Source organism: Neovison vison, chromosome 8, assembly GCF_020171115.1.
Source record: "Neovison vison isolate M4711 chromosome 8, ASM_NN_V1, whole genome shotgun sequence".
Lineage (NCBI taxonomy): Eukaryota > Metazoa > Chordata > Mammalia > Carnivora > Mustelidae > Neogale > Neogale vison.
Genome location: NC_058098.1, coordinates 25,664,977 through 25,690,921, shown reverse-complemented (window position 1 = coordinate 25,690,921; position 25,945 = coordinate 25,664,977). Strand labels below are relative to the sequence as shown.

Here is a 25,945-nt window from a genome sequence, read left to right as displayed (position 1 = left end):
CAGGTAAAGACAGAGCTACTGTGTTCAAGGAAGGGAAGCCCCAGGACCCCTGCCCCAACCCCGCTTCCCCCAGCAGCCTGCTGCCTTGCACTTGGGGCTTCCTGCCTGGACACTGAGACCTTTCACGTTTTCCCGGTGGTAAAACTGAAGGGAGATTTCATGGGCAGGGAGAGCAGAAGCTATTTGCAGAGTCGTTGACTTGTAAGGCCCCATTTTCGCTCCCTAGCTCCAGGGCCGACAAGGACAGATGAGGCCAATTGGGGGGATTTGCACCACTTTACAAGATCCTCCTGCTGCCCTGCGGTGGATTAGCACGCGGTGGGCCTGGAGCAGCTGCTGACCACATCTGGCCCCGACTCCAATGTGGTCTGGACGGCCAGATCCAGACTCTGCCGCTTGGCCTAGCCTACCAGCACCCCGGGAGAGAGGAAGGAAGCAAAGAGCTTGCTCCAACCCAGATGGGTACAGACTCCAAAATAAGCCCCTTGGAAAAGGACCTGTCCTCTGTGTAGGATCAGGGAATTTGTAGAACCACCTGGAACCCTCCCCAGACCCTGCGGGCAGGGGCAAGTCCCCCTGGGGATCCTCTGGATCGCCTGGTCACACTGCATCAGAGGCAAAGTACCGCAGGGACTTCCTGCCCCAAATGGGAATCCCCTGCATTACCCATTGTAAATGGCCATCTATCCCTGGCTCATACCCTCAGTTTCAGAAAGCTCATTACCTGCTCTCTCTGATCTACTGCTGGATAGTGGTGGGTGCCAGAAGCTTCCTTTTCCCACAGAAGAATGTGCCTCCTTTAATGCCCTTGAACAAGTCTGCCCATTTCCCTTCCAGCCCGTTTCCTGCAGGCACCTCAGGCCTGTAAGAATCTGGAAGGCCCCCAGTGGCCTAGAGACGGCAAAGCAGTCCCAGGATTCAGGTCTGGCAAAACACACAGAGAAAAGTCCAAAAACCCTCAGCCAGGGGCCCGATGCAAACCCCACGGTGCCAGGCTCAGCCTCTCTGCAGCCGTCGCGGCACAGAGTTTCCTTGGGGGCTCTTTCCCAGGCAGGCAGGATGGGACTGAAGAGCTAGGCCTGCGTTGAGGAAAATGGGATCAGATGAAAAGAAGGGGGACAAAAGCCTCCAGGCACCACCCCCACCCCCAAAAAAGGAAAAGGGTGGCAAGAGAAGGGTGACAGATGGGGAAGAGGAGGGGGAAGGGAGAGGAGGCACACCGGGGAGGAGGGAGGTGCAGCAGCCCCCTTGGCCTTCACACCCACGGCAGGAGGGCCCTGGCCTGCTCCACTCAGCCTTGGCCCTGCTGCTGAAATTCCAGCTCTGTGCGCAGCCCAGCTGGCCCGCTGCCAGTCATGTGCCAGCTCCAGGCTGGGCAGCGGGAAGTGGGGCACGCGGCGGGCATATGGACGAGAAGCCAGGAAGTGCAGAGCAAAGGGCTGGACGTCCGCTTGGCCCAGGGACACAGAGGCTGGTGGGACCAGTCCAGCCCTGCCTTCTCTACAGCACCGAGGCTGCAGACCCTGCCTTCCTAAATACCCAGGGTGGGGGCCCTCAGTGGCCCAGTGTGTTAAGCCTCTGACTCTGGGCTCAGGTCATGACCTGAGGGTTGTGAGATGGAGCCCGACATCAGGGCTCAGGCTCAGGGCTCCTCGCCTACCAGGGAGTCGTTTGAGATCCTCTCCCTCTGGCCCTCTTCTCCCCCACTCATTCTCTGTTTCTCTCTCAAATGAATAAAGCTTAAAATTAATAAGTAAATAAATACCCTGGGAGTGCCTGTGGCACGAGGCTGGGTGCTGGTCATCAAGGAGACCAGGGAAATCACGTGGTCTGGCTGGCCCAAGCCCATTTACCTTGACACCAGCAAGTCATCGGGGTTACTAGCTGACCACAGGGGGGTTTATAGAGAGGCAGGAGTGGGAGGTGGCCAGGGCATGGGCTAGCTCTGAACACCAGTAGGGCGACTTCAAGGCAGATTATGTGTCCCTCTGAGCCTCAGTCTCCTCATCCGTAAAATGGAGAACACAGGAGCCCTGGCTTCGTATATGCACCCTTGGTCCACGTGAAGGCTCAGAGGGCTGTGGCCGGGAGGTGCTAGACTACCCAGCACCGGCAGACTGAACACTGGGAAGATGTGCTACGTCTCATGAATACCAAGGGGCCACAAAGGCTCTGGCTCAGGCATCTCTCCCTTCATCTATGACCCTCTGGGGGGAAGACCTTTGGGATTCCCTGTTCCATCACACATGCACTGAGAAGCAGGAGGGGGAGGGCGGGTGGTAGAATCATCTCCAGCTTCCCTCAGCCCAGCCCCTCATCTTCTGAGGTTCTTGGGCACATGGGTCCATCCCTAAGACTCATTTAGGGCAAAGGCCACCTTCTGGGGACAAGGACAAACCAGATGGTTGGGATTTTAAAAAAACAAGGCCATATGGGATAATATACAGGCCACCTCCACAGCAGTCCAAGGCTATTTATAGGAAGACCTTGGGGGTTGGGGTGGGGGTAGGGTTGGAGTTCACAGCTGCGTTGGGTGGGGAAGGCCGGTGAGAGGGGCAGTTCTCTAAGAAGCCAGAGAGAGAGTGTCAACACAGAGGAGACAAGAGGATACCAGCTGACGGCCACTGAAGTGCTATGTGACCTTAGACAGGTAGATCAACTTTCAGGCCTTGGTTTCCTTAACTGCAAAATGGGACCATAGTGCCTCTATCCCAAGAGATGTTTGGCTTTACTGGTTTAGTGGTCAGAGTGCTTGGCTTTAATGACTTAGTGGTGGGTCCCGGGGTCAGTCAGAGCTCTGCCTGAGTCGTGGCAATGGCAGTGAACAGGGGGATGGGAAGAGAACCCAGGTAGGACCCTCCTGCTCTGGCACCCATCTCCTCTACCTCCCCATGTGTGACGTTTCCCACTGTCTCAGCTCCCTTCTGCCTACCCAAGCTTAGAATGCCAGCTTATATGCCATCTTCTCCATGAAGCGCCCCCTGGTTTAGCACTGAACGTCAGTGTCTAGAGACGCCTTTGCGGAATGCCCTGGGGGTTCTTGTTCCCTCAAATCTAGTCTTGGAGACATTGCTGGTTCTCATGTCTTGGTTTTGCTCTCAGCCTCCCCACCCCAAGTCGAATTGTGATCTCCCTGGAGGCAGGGCCCATGTCCCCAGACTTCCCCTGGGGAACTTCCAGTCCAGACTTCACACTGGGGTAGGGAATAGAATGAACTCACACACTCAGGAAGCGTTTAGGGCAGGCCTGGCACATGGTAAATGCCATGGAAGCATTCGCTCTTTGGAGCCTTATTATCTGGCCACCCCTACCCCCACAGTCCCAGAGCCGGCTGCAGGGGGCTGGGGGGAGGGAACAAGTGAAGCAGAAACTGGGAAGAGGAGGGCTTTGCTCCTGCCCTCATCCCTTGCCTTCCCTCCCTCACCCGCTTCAACCTGCTTCTCCTTTGTGCTCAGACCACAGAACCCGCCCCCTCGCCCCCCTTGAGCCATCTCTGGCTGCCGTGCCCTTGCCCTGTGCCCCCCTGGGTCCCCAAAGGCCGTTTCATCACGCCTCAGCTCCCTGCCCTGCCCCCGCCCAACATGTGTGGAGCCCGTGGCCTCTTGCCAAGGCCCGGGGCTGCCCGCAGAGGCCCAGAGACAGACATCTCACCGCTCGGTAGGTTTTCTTCTGCCCAGCGTGCTTGGGGGCTTTGCCTGGCTCCGCCGAGCTCTCCACGTGCATCGAGTAGATGATGTCAAAGAAATCTTCCACCACAGCGACCCGCTTCAGAGAGATGCCCTCCGGCTCCGACAGGCCATCTGCCCCCTGCGACAGGGCGGACAAGCTGTGTCAGTGGCGGGGATGATGGCGGGGCGAGAGCTGGGCCCTGAGGCCTGGCAAAGGGTCGGGGCGGGGGGGGGGGTGCGGGGGCAGGGACGGTGCTGCTCCCTGACCCGCAAGGCCTCCAGTGGTAGGTCTGGAGGGCCGGGGGCGTGGAAGGAGCCTGCTGAGAGGGCCCCAGGGCTGGGGGCACCAGAGTCAGGGTAACCACCGATACCGATCTCCCAGAAACAATGAGCAGGGAACGACAACAACGAAACTACAAATTAAAAAACCAAGAGGCTCCATGTTCACAATTTCAGACAGATTGTGCCAGACTCGGGCGGGGAGCTCTCGCATCACATGCTGTGCCAAGACCATCCTGGAAGTCTCTGGGGAGGGGGGTGCTAAGTAGATGTAGCCCATCAGGGGCTCGCCAATTAGCAGCAACCTTCCACTGTGGTCCTGGGCTGGGGTCCCCGGGGAACGGCTTGGATCACCTGGGTGACTCCTGCCTCTACCCCGGCCTTTCTGAAAAGCTCGTCACCCCTGCCCACCCTCCCCGCTCTGGCAGCTGAGCGCCCGCAACAGACCCAGGCCCTTTGTGTCTGGAGATACAGAGAATAACAGAGACAAGGCCACGTGGAGGTGGCAGGGCCTCGTGAGCAAGGGGGCCCCCTGAGCCTCTTATCAGGCTGGCCTGAGTGCTGTCTGCTGGCCCTGAGAAGGTGCACCGGGGCTGAGATGGGGTCCTGCTGCTGGGCAGACACCTGCCATGCTCCCACCAGCGGCCCTGGGTGGGAGCAGGGAAACGGCAGGGCATGAGGCTGGGGGATGAGGTTGGGGTCCCTCAGGGAGTGGACTGCTTGGTGAGGTCTTTATTCATAGGGCGTCGGAGACACACAGACTCGGGGACACCCGGCTCTCAGCCATCATCTCCCTCATTGGAGAACTCTGGTGGGCTTCAACAATGAAGAGCAAGCAGGGGTGTGTGTGTGTGTGTGTGTGTGTGTCTGTGTGTGTGTGTCGGGGGAGGACTGGGGCGAAAGGAGGCGGGCTTCTCTCTAAAAGTGTCCAAAACACAAACCTCCCAGAGAATTCTTTCCTAAAGGATCTTGCTCATGGCTCAAGAACATCAGCTCTGGGAGGGTGTGGGCTTCGTCTGTGGGCTCAGGCAGCCTCCCTAACACCTAGAGCAATGCCTGATACTTAACAGGCTCAAAAAATAGCTACCAAATGACTGACTGCTTGTAAGCGGCAGGCAGGCAAGGTCGCTTAGACATCAACTCTCCCTCGGTCTGCATGGGGCCCATCACTGAAGTGGCTGTGTGGTCCGGAGCAGTAACTTTGCTTCTCTACTCCTCAAGTCCTTTACCTGGAAAATGAGGCTAACAGAAGCACCTTTCCCATATAAGCTGCGGAAAGGAGTAAAGGAGATACCCCTGCAGCATTTAGTTGCCTGCCCGGCCCATAGGACCTTCTGGATAAGTACTGTGATTACAGAGTGCCTTGTCGTTTGCAAAGTTTCCCCCAGCTCTGATAGGGCTGAACATCGCAACAAGCCTGGGAGGTTGTCAGGGTCAGGACCCGCCTGTGGCACAGGGGCTGGTAAGTGGCAGAGTGGGTTTGGGACCTCCGTCTTTGTAGTCCAAGGAAAAGAGAGGTAGTGCTAAATGGGACACCTGCTCACAGAACATTCTGGCCATAGACAGGGTTTGGTTTCATCCAGCAACTTTCCCAACATGCCATGATGGGTGAACAGGGCTGTCTTTCTGCCAGTGGCCCCCTTGAGAGCAGACGGGCATCTGGAGTGGAGGGAGCCAAGTCCTAGAGCTAGTAGGCAGCCTCCACGGGGGTGACCTCACCGGCCCCATACAGACCCTCCTGCCAATGGCTTCCTTCCTAGTCAGGATACATTTCAATGGGGACTTCTCAGATAACATGCATGGGGGGTGGTGAGCGTGTGTGCACGTGCGTGTGCACACTGTGTAGGAATCGCTGCCTGTTGGTCCTGCTTCCTTGATGTGAGATTGTGGGCAAATTCTTCAGCCTCCCTGAGTTTCACTTATGAGATAAGCTGTTCTTCTGTTCTTAAACTCTCTCAGGATTTACCATTACCTCGTTCCTGGGGGGTGTCTGAAGTCCCCTTTGAAGTCCTGGGCCATCTATAAAGAGGACTCACTAGTGACAAACAGACTCATTAGCTGACTTGTAACTACCCAGCATTTTAGGGGATCTTCCAATACTGCCATGATGTAGTTGGGGGGGACAAATATTGTGACAGCCCAGTTACAATATAAGTCTAGCCAGAGGTTCCCGTTGGCAAAAACTAACAAAAGGATCGGAAGCATGAAAATGTAACTGGGTTTTTATTTCTTAATCTGGGTGGTTGTTCTACCAGTGGGTTCATTTTATAAAAAGCCATTGATCTGAACACTTTACAATCTGTGTACTTCTCTGTAGGTCTGTTAAGCTTTAATTTAAAAAGTATATTAGGGGCGTCTGGGAGGCTCAGGCAGTTGAGCATCTGACTCTGGAGGCTCAGGTCATGGTCTCTGGGTGGTGGGGTTGAGCCCGGCACCGGGCTCTGTGTTTTGTGCGGAGTCTGCTTGACCCTCTCCCTCTCCTCTCCCACCCCCAGCTTGCATGCACACTCCCTCTCCCAAATAAGTAAGTGAGTAAATAAATAAACAAATAAATAAAATCTTTTTTAAAAATATATTTTAGAAAAGCATAACGGGGTGAATCGTTGCACAACATCTTGATCATCCTAATCTAGAGGCATAATAATGGGTCTGACTGCTTAAAAGCAACTAGATCTCTCTGCTTATGAAACTGTTTCAAGCCAGAACACAGATACTTCTGGAAGAGGGAGATAAACTTTGGTGGGAGGGAATAGAGAAAGAAAATAATCTGATGAAAGACAGTATTTTAGGTAGGTGAGATGGGAAGTGGGCCCTAACCAGCTTGGTGTCCTTGGGCAGGTCACTTCTTGACTTTTTTTTTTTTTTTTAAATAATCTCTACATCTAATGTGGGGCTCAAACTCACAACCTTGAGATCAAGAGTCACAGGCCCCACCAAATGAGCCAGCCAGGTGCCCTACTTCTTGACCTCTCGAATCTCAAGTTTCCTCACCTGGGAAATGGGCCTAAAATGTCCTAGTTGGCTGTTTCAAGGATTATGTTAAGAGCGTATGTCAGGCATCTGGCTTATCAGTGTTCATCTCTTCCCTTTGGGCTCACTGAATTTGGACATTCTGGGTTTAGGGAATCTGCTCTTAGCTCCTGCTTTTCCGATCCATTCAGGTTACAGCACGGGTCCCCCAAGGTAATACCCACTATCAGAGAAGATGCTTAATTCCTAAGTAACACACGAAGGCTGTCACACAAACTTGACATAAATTTTCCTAGAGCCAACGTGTAACTAACCAACCCAAATTAAACAGCAAAATATACGGCCCAGGCCGGGCCTCTGTCCCAGCCTCCCATCTCCATTCGAAGGCAGACATGAGTACCCACCAGCTTTGCACCTGGTCCAATGTGACCATAAAATTATCCCAGAGAAACACTCCGGGGATCATTTTTAGTAACTCCCTCTTTGAAAATCTACTGTGATCTCCCCTGATGTTCAAATCTGGGTCCTCGAATTGGTCTGTCTCAGCTGCAGGGACGTACACAGGAAAGGAGCGGGGTTGTAGCAACCCCAGTGCAAACCACACAAGGTCTGCAGAGCCACACCTTGAACTGTCCTCTGGTGAGTTGTGGCCACCTGGACGCCATGTGTGCCACACCCTAAGGGAAGAACACCAGGATATCTGCCTGTCCTTCAAGGAGAACCCTGGGCAGAGAACAAAGGGATCCCACGGCAGTCACGTGCGACAGACGTCTCTGCCATGCCTGGCATCCTTGGAGATACTAACCTTCATGCTAAGTGCTGCAGGAGAGGCATGCCTTCCTTAGCTGAGAATCCACACACAATGTTACAAGGCAAGAGCTGCTAATTAAAGGAGCAGAAAGCACCTTCCCCATGGCCTTGGGATGCCCCTGCCAACCACTTCTGCTTTGTACCCAAATTAGCTTAATCTGATCCATGGCCCTAAGCAAGCTGGGCCTTGGTTTGACAAAGAAAGCTCACTTCATCTATAGGCTGAGTGAAGAGGGGGCTAGAGCCTCCTGACTCTCCCCAGGTTCCCAGGAAAGCCAACCAGGAGTGACGGATCAGAACCCTGAAGCTCCCCAAGGGAAAAGCCACGAGAAATACATGGTCAGTTGTGCAGGACCAACCTCGGGGGCCTTCCTGCTTGGAGAAGAATATTGTCATGGCAACACACTACATCCTTTTGAACCAGCCAACTCCAAAACAGCCAGCCAGACCCAGGCCAACAAAACCAGACGTGACAAGAGCTGTAAAAATTTCATGGAGTTTTAAAAATTTCATACTACCTTTCCTGGACATCACCATCTTCCTTGAAACCAGCCCATCTGGATTCCAAACTAAAGGCCAGGTTGCAAGTTATTGAGGAAATCACCAAATGTCTGTTTACATACTACTCATGTTTCACAGTATTTAGAAGGGCCGTCCTAGAGTGTGGTGCTTAGACCTTCAGAGTCGGCATCACCTGGGAACTGGACAGAAATGCAGATTCTCAGGGCCCCACCTCAGACCTACCAAATCTCATTCTCTGGGGGTTTTACTAGGGTTTCCCCCAGATGATTAAGATGCACCGGATTTTGAGAACTGCTGATTAGAATGTCTCCATAGATAGGTAACTCGTTGGCTCATTAAATAGATGCTTGCTCTGTGCTTCTAGACCTAATATATTAATATTAATATCAATATTTTTCTTCTCTTTAGCTGAAGGCCAATTTTTCTAATGGTGGGAACAAAAGAATCTTACTGGGCAACATTACTATAAATTCAAAACACCTGCCCAGTGACTTAATGCAGATTATGGAAAGAAAGGGCAGGAGTGCTCAGCAACCTGACATCAGATTTTTAGGTTCTCCCTGGCAAAGTTAATTAATACTTAAGCAGGTCATCCCTTGACTGGTCTTTTCTGGCTTCCTCAGTTTCCTCAAATGATCTGAGCACTCAGCACAAGCAGGATTGTGACCCCCAGGGCTGCAGGCCTAGACAGAGATGAGCAGACCTAGCCAGGTCGTGAGACAGGTCTCTGGCTACTTTGCCTGTTTTCCCCAAGTCAATTATACAGACCCCTGTCCAATGGCTAATGGATTTCAGTTCCGCTGGAACTTTGAAGCCACTTGCTGGTAGTTACACACTTATCAAGGTGGGCTCACCGGTTCAGGCCACCAGGGGGCCAGTTAGCACCCCCCCCCCATATTAGCAGCATATGCCTTCCAGCAACGACAAGGCCATGATTGAGAGGATGTGGCTAAATAGCAGGGACATTTCTCAACTGGGTTCCTACGGCAGAGGAAGAAACCACACAGAAAGTCCTCAGGATGTGCCCTTCTGGTGCATTTCAGATCCAGCTCTTGATAAGGCATAAAAATCAACAAGATTGCCATCAGTGGAGGACATACCTTTGGCTACCACTTATGTGGGCGCCCGGGACTTCAGGGGGCTGATTGCTCAGGCAAATGTGAAGCTGTCTCTCCATCCTATCGGGGCCAGCAGGCTAAGTGGCTGCCATCACAGGCCAAAGTTACTGCAAATATCAGCTGCATGCAACTTCTAGTTTCTGGAACTGTGGCTGTTCCTCCTGCCTCTCAAGCCACACTGTAATACATTCAGGCAGGGCTGAGGTTTTGCAGGTGCAGGTACCAGTTTTGGGGGGGTTCTTACAAAGTCTCCTTCCAGCTCCTGGTAGGGCTGGAAGAAGACCCAAGGAGAGGAGTCAGACTCCCTCAAATGGTTTTCAGAGAGAAAGGAGAGAGGCAGAGAGGAAATTTATAAGCCACAATGAGCTGAGGGACCGAAAAGAAGAAAACCAGAAGGAAGGCCCACACCCAAATATCCAGAAATTTCCTTCTTAGACTCCCCAAGAAAAGCTGGTCATCATTTGTAAAGCCTCGGGGAGTCGGGTGACTGAGGGGAGGGCATTGCCTAAATAGAACAAGGACAACATTTGAATATCTCTCAGTTATAAATACTACCTACTGTGCACTGAAAACCAAAACCAAAACCAAAACCAGGCAAATTAAAAAAAAAAAAAAAAAAAAAACAACCCTCCAAAACAGAGATCTGCACCAGAATGTTGGGACCCATAGCTGCCATGAGCTCTGGAGGCTGGGATGGGCGAGGGAGGAGACCACACCCCTGATAAATAAATACATAAACAAGGCGCTGAGGACTCAGTGTAGCACCTGCCTCTTCTCCACCCCTGTGCACAATCTCCAACTGCTAGTGCCGAGCCGCCACCGCGGCGCACCTGCCATCTGGAACAGGCCTCACATATTCCAAGACCTCCTTTCTGCTTCGCTGAACCTCCATCTTCTTTCAAATCACGCTGGGGACCGAAATGCATACCCCAGGCCACAGGAAGATGCCTGGGATCAGCCCCCCAATGACAGCGCTACCTTTGAGGGATGCCATATCCTTCCAACAGCTCTGAATATTTCTTTTTCCTTTCCTTTTTTTTTTTTTTTTGGTTAGCTCTGGAATATCTGGAAAGGATGGGGGGAGGGTGGGAAGAGAAAGGGGTGTAGCAGCCCCAAGTGTCCCCCTTTTGGCAAGAGGGGGAGCAATGACCCCAGTTTAAGGGAGGGAGAGAGCAGCCAAGGGCACTGTCAGGCAGGACAGGGTAGGGGCCCTGGCTGGGGTTGTGGCCTGGGGGTGTCAACGAGGCACAAGTGCCCTAGGGGTGAAGTCACAGTCCTGAAGACAATCCAGCCCTGACCCTGGCCAAACGGCTGGCCTGAGCCTCAGTCTCCTCCTGTGTTGCGGTGACACAATGTGACAGGATGGCTGCAGGAACCCAAATGGAGCACACATAGCGCCCACCCTGGGCGAGACACCCATAAATGACCTCTGTCGCTACTACTCTGAAGGGGCACGCTCCAGGACTCTGGGGACCCGCCTCCCTCGGGAGCCTTGGCCAAGGACAGGGAATGGGGTCGCTGAGGGGTGGCTTCTAGGTGGAAGGGGGAGGTCCTGAGCCAAGCAGGCCCTGCGGGCCGGTCCCTCCGGGGCCGCGGCGGGCGGCGGGGCGCGCTAACGAGCGGAGGCCCCAGGTGCGGGCCCCACCCAGCGCTAGGGTGGGGGTCAGGGGGAATTGGAGGGGGAGGGGAGGGCCCGCGCGCTAATGACTGTTGACAGCGCGCGCAGGGGCTGGCCGGGCCGCGCGCGCCGCTGACAGCTGCTCGGGCGGGGGGCGGGGCGCGGGGCGCAGGGCGGGGGGTGAGGCTGCTCCCGCTCCCCCAAGGGCGCACGCGCGTGCGCCTCGTCGGGGAGGGGCGGGGAGAAGCGGGGAGGAGCGGGGAGGTGCGCGCGCGCCGGGCCCGGGTTCGGAGGGCCTGCTGGAGCGGCTCGCGCGGGCTCCTCGCGGGCAGGCAGGTAATGAGAGTAACCATGGCAACCCACCAGAGGAAGTGTATTCTGCAGGAGACGTTAATCCCCTCTCCCCGGAGCTGGGACAGCCTGACTTTCCATTCTCACACAGTAATTAGATACCAGCTGTCAGTGCAGGGGGGACGGCTCCACGGCTGCAGCCCTGCTTTGGGGGGGGGCGCACAAAGGGGGCGGGGGGGGACGCGGGGAGGAGGGCGTTAAAGACACAGGGACGCTTTCCCGCGGTGGGCCAGGGCGGCGCGCCTCCCCCTGTCACCAGCCTCCAGGCGCGCGTCCGCTCACCTGGAGACCCCGCCTGCGCGGGGCCCCGCCCACTCCACACGCACCTGCTGCGCGCCCGCGCGCCCGCCCTCGCTTTCCCCCTCTCCCAGCCCCGCCTCCCCACTCCCCGCGCACCTGCCCTGCGCCTGCCCCGTCCCCCGCCCTCCGCCTCTCCTCCCCCCTCCCCCTGGGGACGCTGCCCACCTGTCCTTTGTGCGGGCCGGTACCATTCGATCTGGCCAGCTCCCCTTCAGGGAGCGCCCGCTATGTGCCAGGCGCTGTGCCAAGACCGATCTGTGTAATCCTCACAGACCCTGTGTGGTAGGAGCCTCTGCTGTTCCCCGCCCAAGGCGCAGTGGGGTGTGGCCATTTGCCCAGGGTCACGCAGAATTGAACCCCATCCCGATGCCCATTTCACCATCAAGCTACAGCGCCTCCCCATCACATCCACATCCGTTATAGCTGGGGGGGGGGTAGCGCGGGCCTCCCAAACGCTCAGGGAGACAAAACAGTCACACTGGTAGCTGGCATCGTGGTGCACTTCATGTGTGCCAAACATTCACTGCCTCATTTCACTTTCCCAGCAGCTCTGGGAGGTTTATTACCCCCATCTCAGAGGTGAGGAAACTGAGGCACAGAAAGCTGAGGCAACTTGCCCAGTCGTGAGTGGTAGAGCTGGGATTCAAACCCAGGGAGTCAGACCCCAGGATCCATGCTCCCAGCTACTGGGCACTATTAACTCCACCCCCAGGTTCCTAGTGGCGGGAATCCAGCCCAGGTCTTTCATTGTTCAGCCCACCCACATCCCACATCAGTGAGGAGCCCTACCTGAAAAGTCTAAGAAGCTCCTAGGCCTAAAGCCACTGCCACATCCCTAATTTCTATCAGGCCTCCCAGAAACCCTTGCTCTTGGCATGGGTAGCCACTTGGAAATCATTCTAGACCAACCTCTGCATTTCGCAGGTAGAAAAACCAAGACCACCAAAGTTAAAGTCTAGCCCAAGGAGAAAGCAGACTGGTGGAGCCTTTGGGGGGACTTCAGTCCCCAAAGGCCCAGCTGTACCTCCTGCCCCCACCCCAGAATCAGATCTCCGGTGGGCACATGAAGGAGGGGCAGGAAGTGCTGAGAAGCAGAACAGGCTCCTGTCCCCAGTGGCAGCCGGTGTCTGGGGCTGGAGGAGGCTATCTGATCCCTTCCCCACTGCCCTGGCCATGACCTCCTCCCTCCCTCCATCTCTCCCTCCTCCCTCATGGCCAGAGTAGCCAGCACCCTGGGCTGCAGCTGAGAACCCTGCGTTCCCCAACCTGGCCTGCATTCCTGTGGGAGGAGGGACAGGGGGAGGCTGGGCCAAGGGCTTTAGGGACAAGGGTACCCCTGGGGCCACCCCACCCTGTGCAGGCCAAGGCAGGGCTGCCTCCAACCTCACCGTTTCCTGCCTCTGCTCTCCCCATCTCTCAGTAGCAGAGCTGCCTAAATTTGGCTCCAGAAGGGAATGGGGGAGGCGGCAGCAGGCGGGTGCTGTCAGAGGCCAGGGCGCAGCTCCCTGTCTAGCCGGCTGGCATTTTTGCTGTCTGGAGGAGGGCAGGGGGGCCCAGCAGCTCTCTCTGGAGAAGGGAGATGTTCGTACCTTCTGACATGCACTGAGTAATGTGCAAACGACATACAAACTGAGCTTCAAATCAGCATCCTAGCCAGGGAACAGCTTGGGTGCTGCTTTTGGGATGAGAACAGAAGGACCAGTGGCCCACTCCCTAGGGGCTCCAGTGGGGGCTGAGTGGAGGGGCACGACAGTGTCCAGGGCCGGGAGTTGGGAGATTCGGTTTCTCTCCAGGTATAGCTCTGGGGCTTCAGATCAGCGACTGGACCTTCTGGGTCGCAGCCTGAGGGCAGAACCCTGGCTTTCTCTGCCTGCTTCTGGCACACCCCATCACATGGTTAAGCACGTGGATTCTGCAGCCACTTTGCGCAGGTTTGAACCCTGACTCTCCATGGGCCAACTGGGTGAATTCTGCAATAGGATACCCAGGAAAACAGATTGGGCACCCCTTTTAGTACAGTCGCTTCCCTTCCCTGAAAGTCGAGCACAGGGGCATGGGCTGAAGGAACATAGGCTTTGGAATCAGACCTAGATTCCAGGTATGGCTAAGCTGGCAAGGCTCTGGGGGTCTCACTGCCCTTATCTAGGAAGTGGGTTCAGGATCAGGATCCGAAGGTCAGCTGTGATGTTCCTGGGAGGGCCTGGCACACAGTGGGCACCCCAGAAATCTTCCCACTGGCCTAGTCTCATTATTCTCTGCATTCCTTCAACTACTTGCCCTGTCCTGTTCCCATCTCCCCTCTCCTCTTTGCTCTCTGTCCTGGTTTTTCTCTTGTCTCTAGGTAGTTACACGTTTCTTGCAGTCTCCCTTCTCCTCTTCTCCCCACTTGTCTTGGTGACCTCAGGCCAGCCACTACCTCTCGGAGTCTCAGTCTCCACATCTGCTAAACGGGGGTCACAGGAGGTGGAGGAGGAGCTCCATCTGAGATCCGGGGCCTAGTAGCACGTGAGAGGCAGCAGGTCTTCTTTACAAGGCCTCCCTCTCCCCACCCATCATCCCAAATGACCAGGAGGGGTGGGCTGTGCCCTCTGCTCTATCGGGTACAGGGCGTTGGGGCCCCGCTTCTCGGTGACTCTGTTTAACCCCAGATAACTGCTCTCCTGCCCCTCAGCCGGGGCTGATATGAGCTGAATCCAGCTTCCTGCCACCCAAAAGCCACTTCCTGCCAAACTCGAGCTGATACCAGAAGAACTTGTTTTCCGTGCACAGAGCAGTCCTTGGTGGGGCAGCCACCCGCCCGCCTGCCCGGGGTGTGAACGTTTTTTCCATCTGCCTGTCTGCCTGGCAGGGCTGGGTGGGGGAGGATGGGGCTCTGCCCTCTTCACCTCTGAACCTGCCTGTCCTGCCCCGCCCCGCCCCACAGTCGCCTCCAGACCTGCCAGTCCACCCGTCCCTGAAAGGGTGCCAAGTGTCCCTGAGGGCCCAGACAGACATATGTAGGCAGTGACATACAGTCTGACACAGTCACACACACAGTCACTCTGACAGAGTCCCCACAGCCACCGGACATTTGGGCAAGGACTCCAGGAGACCAGTGTGTGACACTGTCAGACACGGTCCCTCGAGCTCAGTCATCGGAGAGAGTCAGTGGAGTCACATTCGGAATCCCACCATCACACGCAGTCGTCGAGACGCTCACGCACATGCACACAGATAGGAAGCTCCCCCGGAGCTCCCTGCTCTTGCCCAGCACCCCCTTTCCAGATGTGTTCACTGATTCAACAAACGCTCCATGGGGATCTGCTCTGTGCCAGGCCTTGGGTATCCCATAGTAGGAATAAGGGAAATAGTAACAAATAATTAGCTGACCAGTGGCGCTGCCTCAGTTTCCCTATCTGTGAAAGCCCCACCTCACAGGGCTGTTGGGAGCTAATGCATGCAAAGCCCCTGAGCTGTCACCCCAAGGGACCAGGAGGAGTGGGCTGTGCCCTCAGACTTAGGGAGCGCCATCCAAGTCAGGCTATCTCAGTTAGCCAGGGGCATCCTGTGCCCAGCGCCAGGCTAAGAGCCCATATACATAATCTCCTGCGTCCTAGCCCGAGCCGTGGCGGGCTCTGGCAGCTAAGGTCATTGTTCCTGTTTTTGCAGATGAGGAAACGGAGGTTCAGGGGAGCACCCCTAGAGTCCTCAGGGTGCCCCCATTGACCTTGTCCCCTGCCACACTCTCCCTTCACTGCTCCAGCCTGCCCCACGACCCGCCCGCACCCCTACCCACACATACTGTTGCGTCTGCCTGGAGTGCCCTTGCCGTTTGTCTTGGCAGGACCAGCTCCTTCTGAACTGCCTACGTACACAGCAAGTCCCCAGATCCCATGTCAGGCCCTGTTCGTGCCCCTCAGAACACTTATCATTTGGAAAACGGTAAACCCTTTCTGGACATTAAGGGCACGACCAAGGACTGTGTTATCCCATCCTCTGGCACATAGTGGGTGTCCCACAACTTCAGAACTCAAGAAGTCATCGAAGTAGCCTTCTCCCCACGGCTACTGAGGGCAGAGCCTGGAATCAAACCCAGAATACTCCGAAGCGGGTGCTCGTTTCTACGCTACTGTGCGGCTCATACCACCAGCAGGCTCTTAATAACTTGTGAATGAATGAAAGAATGAATGAATCTGAGCTCTTGGGATCCCGGTCCAGTGCTCTCCGGGTGAAAACTTCTTCATTTCACGGCCATGTGGACAGGAGCCAAGCTCCAGCCGCCCTGGATGGTGGCAGGGCTGCGGGCCGCCCCAAGCCGGCTGTCAGGAGCTCGTCTGGCCACAGCCGCCAGCAGGGGAGACCAGCTGGCAGGGCAGGGTCCATCGGCCCAGGCCTGGAATCCGAGCCGCCCTGAGAGGCCCAGCTTCTCTCCAGGCCCCCACAAACTGGCCTTTGTTCCCCAGGCCGGCCGAGCCCCGGCAGCTTGGGCTCTCTCTCTGCCTGCGGCACCCGCGCTGAGCCGGCGGGGTAAATGGGCCAGCCTCCCCTCTGTCCATGCCCAGGACGTCGCTTCAGGACTAAATGGAGATGTAATTTTCTATACAAATCCATGACAATTTAGATGGAGTGATTGTAATTGGCTTTTCAATGGGGGTTTTGTCCAGCGCTGGTGGCTAGAACTGGGTGGCCTGTTTAAGGCAGGCTCCATTTAAATGACAATAAGGCAATAATATTGAGGACTTGTACAGTGCCCAGAGCCCCTCCTGCGCCCAAGTGGAGCCTCATGTTTATGGATCTGGTCCTTCCCCGGGGCTGTCTGGACAACTGGGTGGGGGGAGCTCCAAGCCTGGGAGAGGGGCTGCCGCATCTTTGAACTTCCAGACACAGCTCTGGGATGGCTGGGGCAGGGTCCCATGTCCACCACTTACCTACTTCCTCCTTCATTACGCACTCACTAACTAGTGGCGCCTGGGGGCTGCCTGCTGTTCCAGGTGTCCGGGGTGCCAAGATACAGAGAAGCCTCCAGGCGGGTCAGAGGGAGGAGGATCTGATGGCAAGTGCAGTATGAGATCTGCGACCACAACTCAGTGCCAGACAGCACGGGTTCAAGCCCTGCTCTGGAGCTTCACGGAGTTACTTACCCTCCCCGTGCTTCGGTTCCCCCAGCCACACAGTGGAGTCAGGAGCAAAGGCACTGTGAGGTAGAAACACCTGGGGAAACCTCAGCCGGCGCCTGTCCCGTGGGAGACGCTGGACGTACGGTACTGCCCTTGCTCCTTAAAGGCTCCAGCTTGGTGTCAGACTTGTGGGGTGACGGTGGGCACGTGACTTAACCCCCTTTCAAGCTCCACTGGCTTCTCTTCAAAGTGGGGCTCTCACCCCACAGGGTCATGAGGATTTAAGCAGAAAATGCAGGAGAGTGCTGAGCCCAGGGCCCGCGCTGGTTCCATAACCGTGAGCTCCCTTCCCCGTGAGGCTCCTGGGCCTTGAGGAGCTCGCCATCCAGTGATAATTATAATGTTGGGTGTGGGAGACAGAAAGAGAGAAAAGAAAGCTCACAGGAAGCCAGGATGGAGCCGTCTCTGCCGCCAGCCGGGGATGCCAGGAGGGAATGATCCAGAACAGGCTGGGGCATGGGGCTGTGTTAAAGAAGGAAGGCTTCACCTGGGAGGATGACATCGGGCTGGGCCTTGAAAGGTGAGTGGCGTTTTTGCCAACAGAAAGGGCAAGTACCAGTGCCAGGCCCTGCCTCCCGAACAGGTGATTTGTACCTGAGGGGGGAGCTGAGGTGGGCGAGATGTGGGCCGGGAGGTGGGGGTTGGTGGTCAGGGAGGCCCTCCTGAAGGAGCCGCTCCAGGAAGGGGAGCAGCATGTGCAAAGGCCCACAGTGGACGCCTGAGGCCATGGGGAGCGGACAGCGGGGAAACCGTACAGCGTGGCTGGAGAGATGGGCCAGATCTCAAGGCTTCGCTCACAGAGAAACAGGCAGCCACGGAGGGAGAGGTCTTAAGCAGGCAGGTGACACCATCCAAATTGCATTTTTCTCAGGATCCCTCTAGCTGCTTGTGGAAAATGGGCTGCAGAGAGGAAAGGGTAAGAGGAAATGTGGGGAGACCGTGGAGAAGCCATCGGTCACTGCAGGAGGCAAGTGGCTGGATCCAGGAAGGGGCAGCGCTCAGGAACTAGCGGGTGGATCGTGGGCGGGCAGAGCTGGGTGAGGGGCTGTGTGCCGCCCGTGCGGAAGCAGGGTTGGTGGGAGGAGAGAAGAGAGGTGAGGGTGGTCGCCCACCTCTCATGCCGGGCTGAGGTTCTTGGGCTTTTTCCTAAAGGCAGCAGGGAGCCAACATGGTTTTTCTCCAGGCAGGGAAAGACCATGCTGAGATTTGTGCTTTTGAAAGACCATTCTGGCTGCAGGGTGGAGGGGTGGGAGGTGGTGGGTGGCTGGAGGGAAGAAGGCAGGGAGCGAGAGTGGTGGGTGAGGGCTCAGAGGCCTCAGCAGGCCTGCTGGCCATTGCCCAACTCCAGAAACAACGCACTTCTTCCTCAGAGAGGTCTCAAACCTGGTGCTAGGTCACAGAGCTTGTCACAAGAGAGGCAGGATACCACCCCAGAGCCCAATGCTCTTTCTCAGCGTCGTCCGCCTCACTCGCCAATAAAACCCATCACAAATAGCGCTTCATCCTCGCTGTCAGCTAGAAAGCCCTTACTGTGAGCCCAGGCGGTGAGTACTATTATTGTTCCCATTTTACAGTTGAGAAAGCCAACGCTCTGAGAAGCTAAGTCACTTGCCCAAGGGCACCCAAGCTGGGAAGGGAGAGCCAGACTCAGACCCTGGCACTCGGAGTCCAGACCCACAGACCAGATGTCCTAACCAGGCCATAGGCCAAATGGGGCCTATGAACATATTTGGGGGGGGTATGCAGAGATTTATTAAAATTTCAAATTTATTGCGATACTTAAAAATTGGGACATTTCATGGAAGGAGAAACCTTGAACTTTGGATGGAACCTCCTGATGTTGGTGGCCTCAGGACCCGATCCTTGAGCCTCGTCCATTTGCCGCCGCAGTGGCAGTATCGTAGCCAATGAGGTTTATCCGAGGCGCGATTATTGCTAATTGTAGCCTCTGGCGGGGAGGTCACACCTCCAGCCTGGGCTCTCCTCTGCCTCCATTTGGCTAGCTGGACAAACCTGAAAGCGAGTGAGTAGGGCCCCTCTGGAGGGCCGGGGAAAAGCATCTGTCCATCTGTCCATCCACCCATCCAACCACCCACCCAACAAGTGTTTGGACCACCCCCACGACCTCCATTGCCCAGCCAGCCCCCAGTTCTCCCAGAGCAAAAACTACCTCTATCCCCACTTGCTCAGGCCAAACCCTAGAGTCCTCCTGGATTCCTGCTTTCTCTCATGCGCCCCCCCACGCCCTTACCACCCACCAGCAAATCCTGTTCACTCTACCTTTAAGCTATAGCCAGAATCCAGCTGCTTTCTACCAGCTCCCCTGCTCCTGACCTCCTGTCCCAGCGCCTGCAGGGCACTGGGGAGAGGCCCATACCGGCACTCGGGCCCGAGGCCTGGCTCCTGCTTCCCGATTCTGGGTCTCAGTTGCTTCATCTATAGGAAGGGTGAGGTAAAGCGGGTCATTTTGACTCCTCTTATCCTTTTGTCCAGGTTTTGAACACTTCATGTCAAACTCCTGAATTCTTTCTGGCCTCAGAAGGGCATGCTGTGGGCAGGTCAGAAGTTCTCTGGGGTGGAGGCTATCTTGTTTACCACTGCCTGGATCCCTAGTATCTCCCAGAGCCTGGCACAAAGTAGGTACTCAGGAAACATTTACTGAACAAATAAAAGAATGAATGAACCCCTGAGTCACTCCAAAGTGACTGGGCATTCACACTTGCAGAGGGCCTTAATTTTTCCCATCTGAGAAACAGAGTAATCTAATGCCTTGCCCTCCTCCTTGTAAAAACTAACATTCATTAAGCACTTACTGTGTGCCATCACTGGTCTAGGTGCTTTACATATAATAACCCATTTACTTTAAAAAAATTTTTAAAAATATTTTTGAAGTAATCTCTACACCCAGTATGGGGCTCAAACTTACAACGCCCAGATCAGGAGTCGCATGCTCTACTGACTGAGCCTTCTAGGCGCCCACCCATTTACTCCCTACTGTAACCCTAGGAAATATGGACAACTCCTTTCCATGGTTGCAGAAACTAAAGCCCAGAGAGGTTAAGTGGCATGACCAAGGTCACACAGCTCATCAGTGGCTGGACCAGAGACCAACCCTGGCAGCCCAGTCCCAGAACTCTCATTCTTAAACACTGTTCCAGGCTGCTTTCAAGAAGAAATGAGGTTTGGGGAGTCCTGCTCCAAGAAGGTAGCCTGGACACCCATGGTATCCTCTGCCTGAAATGCCATCACCTGGCTCCTGAGCCATCCCTCCTCTGAGTTCCATTCCAATGCCCTTCTACCCACTCCCCCATGAAGACTTCCCTGATCCTTTGCCACATTTCTTGCCTCTGATTTCCTACAAGCACTTTGCCAACAAGGACAATAGAGTCAGTGGGGTCTGACGCCAGGAGGTACTACCCACAATGCCATTTTACATGATGAAACGGAGACACTGAGAAGGGCCATAACTTGCCCAAAGCTACATGGGGAGGAATCAGGACTGAACCCACATTTGCCTGACCCACAACTACACCCCTGAGCCGCTGAGTCAGACCACATCTCCTTAAGTCTGTCTTTGAGACTTGGCTGCCTTGCTTACGTGGAGGGACGTAGCTGGAGAGCAAAGGCCACTTCTCACCTCTGGGGACTGTGCCAAGCATACCTTAGTTGCTCCTTCAAGACTCCCTAGTGACCGGCCAGCCTCTGCCTTCTGCACAAGTGAGCGTGGTCTTAGAAAGAGATGTGCCAGGCCCCACATGAAGAGTGTGCATTCCTCCAGGAGTCCCTCTGGGAGGGGTGCGAGGCACTCTGAAGGCACAGGGAGGCGCAGGAGGAGTCAGAGGGGCAGGAGGTGGACAGACCATAGGACCTTAGGTCACCGAAAAGGGGGGTTTCAAATCTGACCGTGAGGGTCACTGTGAGGGGATGCCAGTGTCCGTATATAGTGAGCACTCAAGTTACAGTAACCATTGTTATTCATTAATGGTTCCTATTCTAGACATTGCTGCCAGGAGTGGAGGGCACTACGGACCAAAAAACATATCGCCCTCGGACCTGCAATTCTTCTATTCCTTGATATAAACCCACATGTGTGAGAAATGGCTATCTATAGTCAAGGCTGTTCCCTGAAGTATTTTCATGAGAGTAAAATATTGGAAGTAACCTAAATGTCCATTAGCAGAGGGCCAGGTAAATAAACTAGGGTCCACCCATGAAAGCGAATACTATGCAGCTGTAAAAAAGAAAATGGAAGGGGTGCCTGGGTGGCTCAGTGGGTTAAGGCCTCTGCCTTAAAAAAAAAAAAAAGCCTCTGCCTTCGGCTTGGGTCATGATCTCGGGGTCCTGGGATCGAGCCCCCGCATCGGGCTCTCTGCTCAGCAGGGAGCCTGCTTCCTCCTCTCTCTCTCTCTGCCTGCCTCTCTGCCTACTTGTGATCTCTGTCTGTCAAATAAATAAATAAAATCTTTAAAAAAAAAAGAAAATGGAAGTTCTTTATGTTGTGACCTACTTACGCACTGACACAACATACAGAGATTTTCTGTTTAATGGGAAAACCACCTGAAGAACGTAAGCGCTAAAACCATGAAACTCCGAGAAGAAACCATAGGGCTAAGTCTTCATGTCCTCGGGTTAAGCAATGGTTTCTTAAGTATGACACCAAAAGTGCAAGCTACAAAAGAAAAAGTAGGCAAGTTGGATTTCATGAAAATTAAAAAGTTTTGCACCAAGCCTAGGACACCATGAAGAAAATGAAGAGAGGGATGCCTGGCTGGCTCAGTCTGAGGAGCACATGACTCTTCTGGGGGTTGTGAGTTCGAGCCCCACACTGTGCATAAGGCTCACTCAAAAAAAAAAAAAAAAAAAAGGGAAGAAAATGAACAGAGAATCACAGACTGGAAGAAAATACTTATGAATCATATATCTGATGAGGGACTTTTATCTACAATATATAAAGAAGACTTACAAGTCAGTAACAAAACAACAAATAATATGATTAAAAATGGCCAATGGATTTAAACAGATATTCCTCCGAAAAAATACACAATTGGCCAACGAGCACATAAAAAGAAGCTCAACATCATTAATCATCAGGGACATGCAAATCCAAACTGCAACGAGATACCACTTCACACACGCCAAGGATGGCCTTCATCAAAAAGATAGTCAGTGTTGGCGAGGATGTGGGAAAATCAGAAGCCTCATCCCCTACGGGTAGGACTGTAAAATGGTGTGAGCACTCTGGGAAACAGTCTGGCACCTCCTCAAAAGTTTAAACATAGAATTACCATATGACCCAGCTGTTCCACGCCTAGATGGTAGAGAATTGAAAGCATATCCCTGAGAACTTGAGTACTTAGAACAGCATTGCTCTTAACAGCCCAAATGTGGAAACAACCCGAATGTCCATCAACTGTTGAATGGATAAATAAAATGTGGTATGTCCAATACATGGAATATTATTTGGTAACATAACGAACAAGATACACGCTATAATGTGGACAAATCTTGAAAAAACTATACTAAGAGCAGTCAGACACAAAAGGCCCCATATTGTATGACTCCATGTTCAGGAAATGTCCAGAGAAGGCAAATCTACGGAGGAAGAAGCAGATTAGTGGCTGCCCAGGACTGGGGGCGGGGGGGGGATCAGGGAGAGGTGAAGAGTGACTGCTAATGAGTATGGAGTTTCTTTCTGGGGTGATAAAAATATTCTAAAATTTATTGTGGTGATGATGGTTACACAAGCCTGAATATACCAAAATCCACTGAATTGCATTTTTTTTAAAGATTTAATTTATTTATCTGACAGGGGGAGAGATAGCAAGCAGGGGGTGTGGCAGGCAGAGGGAGAAGCAGGCTCCCCACTGAGCAAGGAGCCTACTGGGGGGCTCGATCCCAGGACCCTGGGACTATGACCTGAGCTGAGGGCAGATGCTTAATCAACTGAGCCACCCAGGTGCCCCTGAATTGTATTTTAAGTGGGTGAGTTGTGTGGTATGTGAATCATATCTCAATAAAGCCATTATAAGAAAAAAGCAACCTACATATTTGCACAACATATTTTGTGTAAAAATAGAAAGAAAACCCACAAATATATGTGCATATGTTTTTATATATATGTATAAAATGTCTCTGGAAGGATACCCAAGAAATAATAATGGTTGCCCCTGGGGAGGGGAGCTAGGAAGGAGACAAAGCTAGGAAGGAGACTGTGTACATTCGTACCTAATGAATTTTTTTTTCTTTTTTAAGGAATGAGATTCTACTACTTTTGCAAAATGTTATATTTTAAAACAACAAACAAACATCCAGCGGTTTATTACTGGCCCTCAGCCAGAGGATGGGCTGGGCCAGACATCTCTGAACAAGGGAGATGGAGAGGGAAACCCAACTTGACAGTTTTCCAAGCCTTGCTAACATCACCCTCTCTTATTCCTCATACAAGCCCTGCCAGAAGGATTCAGCACCAGCCCTATTTCCACCAGCAAATCCTGTGGCTCCTCCTTCAACCAAGCCTAGAATCTGCCCACTTATCACCCTCTACGGGCACCATTCAGGCCCAGGCTGCAATCGCCTCTCTCCTGGCTCACTTGGATCATGGCACCAGCCTACTCCCAGCTTCCACCCTTCCACCTCCACACAGATCGGTCCTTGCCACTTACCCCCACACCCTGGGCACCAGCCCACTAACCTCCTCACTGTTGCTCACACTCCTCAGATACTACCTGCCTCAGGGCCTTTGCACTTGCTCTGCTCTCTGTGTAGATAAATCTGCCACCAGATACCCATGTGGAGGCTCCCTCACCTCCAACATGTCTCTGCTCTAACGTCTCCTCATAAGAAGGCCTTCCCAGACCTCGCTATCTCAAACAGCAGCTCCTAGCCAATCCCTTTTCCCTATTTTTCTATATAGTACCTGACATATTTAATATTTACATTTGCTTGTTTGTGACCTGTCTCCCAACCCCCAAACATAGGCTCCATGGAAGGAAGAATTCTCTCTTTCCCCAGCACCAAGAACAATGCACATTGTAGGTGCTCAAAAATATTTGTCGAAATAAAACTGGGTCCTAAGAAACTGTCATAGATCAGTGGTTAAGGACACGTGCAGACTGAATGTAATGTGGTATCTTGGTTGGGATCCTGGAACAGAAAACAGACATTAAGGAAAGACTAGTGAAATCTGAAAAAGGATGAGTTTCGTTCCTGCTGATGTACCTGGATCGGTTCCTCAGCTGTGACAAATGTCAGCATAATGTCAAATGCTAACAAGATGGGAAACTGGGTGAGGGCTTTACTAACAGGAACCCTCTGGACTATCTTTGCATCTTTTCCATAAATCTAAAATTGTTCGAAAATAAACGGTTTATATAAAATTTTTCAAATATGTCAAATGAAAGCACAAATGTACAAACTGAGGCTCAAATGGGCAGGCACAGCCTTGCCACAGCTACCCAGCCAATGAAAACCAGTGGCTCGTGGGCAGAGAGACCCAGCAAACAGGCCCCAAGAGAAGGAGGCTCCTAGCACTGGATATTCATTTATTTTGCAACAAAGGGCAACGTTATATTGAGGGAGGGTGTTTTTTCTCTCCAAATCTCACAGGAGGCTCAGACATTTTATGGAGAATCCATGCCTGGCCCTCCAGAGCTCAGAAGTCAGGCACACTCAAACAGCCATCTCCCCAGAAAATTGTCCTTTTCTCCTGGGTTCCCAGGAGGCCCAAACAGCTTTTCTGAATCATGACAATGTTTGCTAAGGCCTTTCTTGGGTCTATAGATCAGGATCTCAAGCTGGGTCATATAAATCAGGGTAGGGGACAAGGAGGAGACTAAGACCAAGAGTGGTCTAGGCAGGGTAGAGAAAAGGGGTGACTCATCTTGAGTGCCTACTAGGAGCTGCCATGGGACAAGACATTTTAAGCCTATGTGACCTCACTCCAGACTCCCGGCCCTGCAAGGCTGATTTGGTTACTCCTGTTTCACCAGCGAGGAAACCAATGACTAGAAAAGGATGCAGTCAGTGTGCCATGGAGTAGCTGCATGGGGACTCCATCTCCTCGGCTTCATCCTGAACCTCTCTCCACCCCGTCCCTGCACTCTACCCAGGCCCACCAAATGCTCCCTCCTGCCACCCAGCCTTGGCCCACATTGTACCCTCTACCCGAAACACTCTTTCCCCTCCTATTACCAAGCTAAATTCTACTGGACTTTGAGGATTTGGCTCAAGTATGTACTAACTGTTATGGGCTGACCTGTGTCCCCCCACCCCCACTCCTCCCAACTTTGAATTTCTATGTCGAAGTCCTACCCCTATACCTAAGAGTGTGCCTATACCGAAACAAGGTTTTTAGAGAAGGAATTAAGTTAAATGAGGTTATTAGGGTGGGGGCTCATCCAATCTGACTCGTGTCCTTTTAAGAAGAGGAGATTAGGACACAGAGACAGCAGGAGGAAGGCCCAGGTGAAGACACAGGAAGGAGAGACACCTGTAAGCCAAGGAGGGAAGCGTTGCAAGAAACCAACCTCCAACAACTTGGCCTTGGATTTACAGCCTCCAGAACGGGGAGCCCCCAGGCTGCGGTACTTTCAGATGGTAGCCGTAGCAAATGAATCCAGACTGCCTCAGAGAAGGCCTCCCAGAGTGCCCCCCGCCGCAACCCCCGCCACGCCGAGGCTCAGCTCGGGCCCTTGGGATCCCTGTCCCCTTCATGGCACCCCTCACAGTGGCAACACTGTTGATGTGTGTGATAGTACAGTCAGTGACCCTCTCTCTTGGTAGATGGTGACCATCGCGAGGACATAGACGGGGCCAGCCATAGTCTCCGCCAGAGCCTAGCAAGGCCCACGGTAGGTGCTCCAGAAGCAGGTGCTGAGAGAGTAAAGGATAAGCAAAGCTCCGTAGTTCTGGGGAGTTTTCTTGCCTCTCTTTGTGCCTATTTCCTTGATCATGAAACAGCAAGTCCAAGGCTTCTGGAACTTTCTGAAGCAAATATTAATTTATGGAGTCAGGGGGCCTTCCCTGGGGCCCCTCTGCTCTGCCAGGCTTGGTTTTGCCCACAGCTTTAAATCAAATCCTTGCTGAAAAATGTAAAATTAATTCCCAGAGTCAGCAAAAGGTGCCTCACCCTTGGCCACCTGTCCCTGTGTTTCC

At 53.6% G+C, this 25,945-nt stretch overlaps 1 protein-coding gene across 1 annotated transcript in view; it reads right to left on the bottom strand.

Moving 5' to 3' along the window:
• The window catches only part of NOL4L (nucleolar protein 4 like), a 131,171-nt gene that overhangs the window by 77,853 nt on the left and 27,373 nt on the right, over nucleotides 1–25,945 (bottom strand). The window contains exon 2 of the mRNA XM_044263252.1: nucleotides 3,652–3,807. Within this exon, the coding sequence (XP_044119187.1) occupies nucleotides 3,652–3,807 (156 nt within the window). The remainder of the gene's footprint in view (nucleotides 1–3,651; nucleotides 3,808–25,945) is intronic.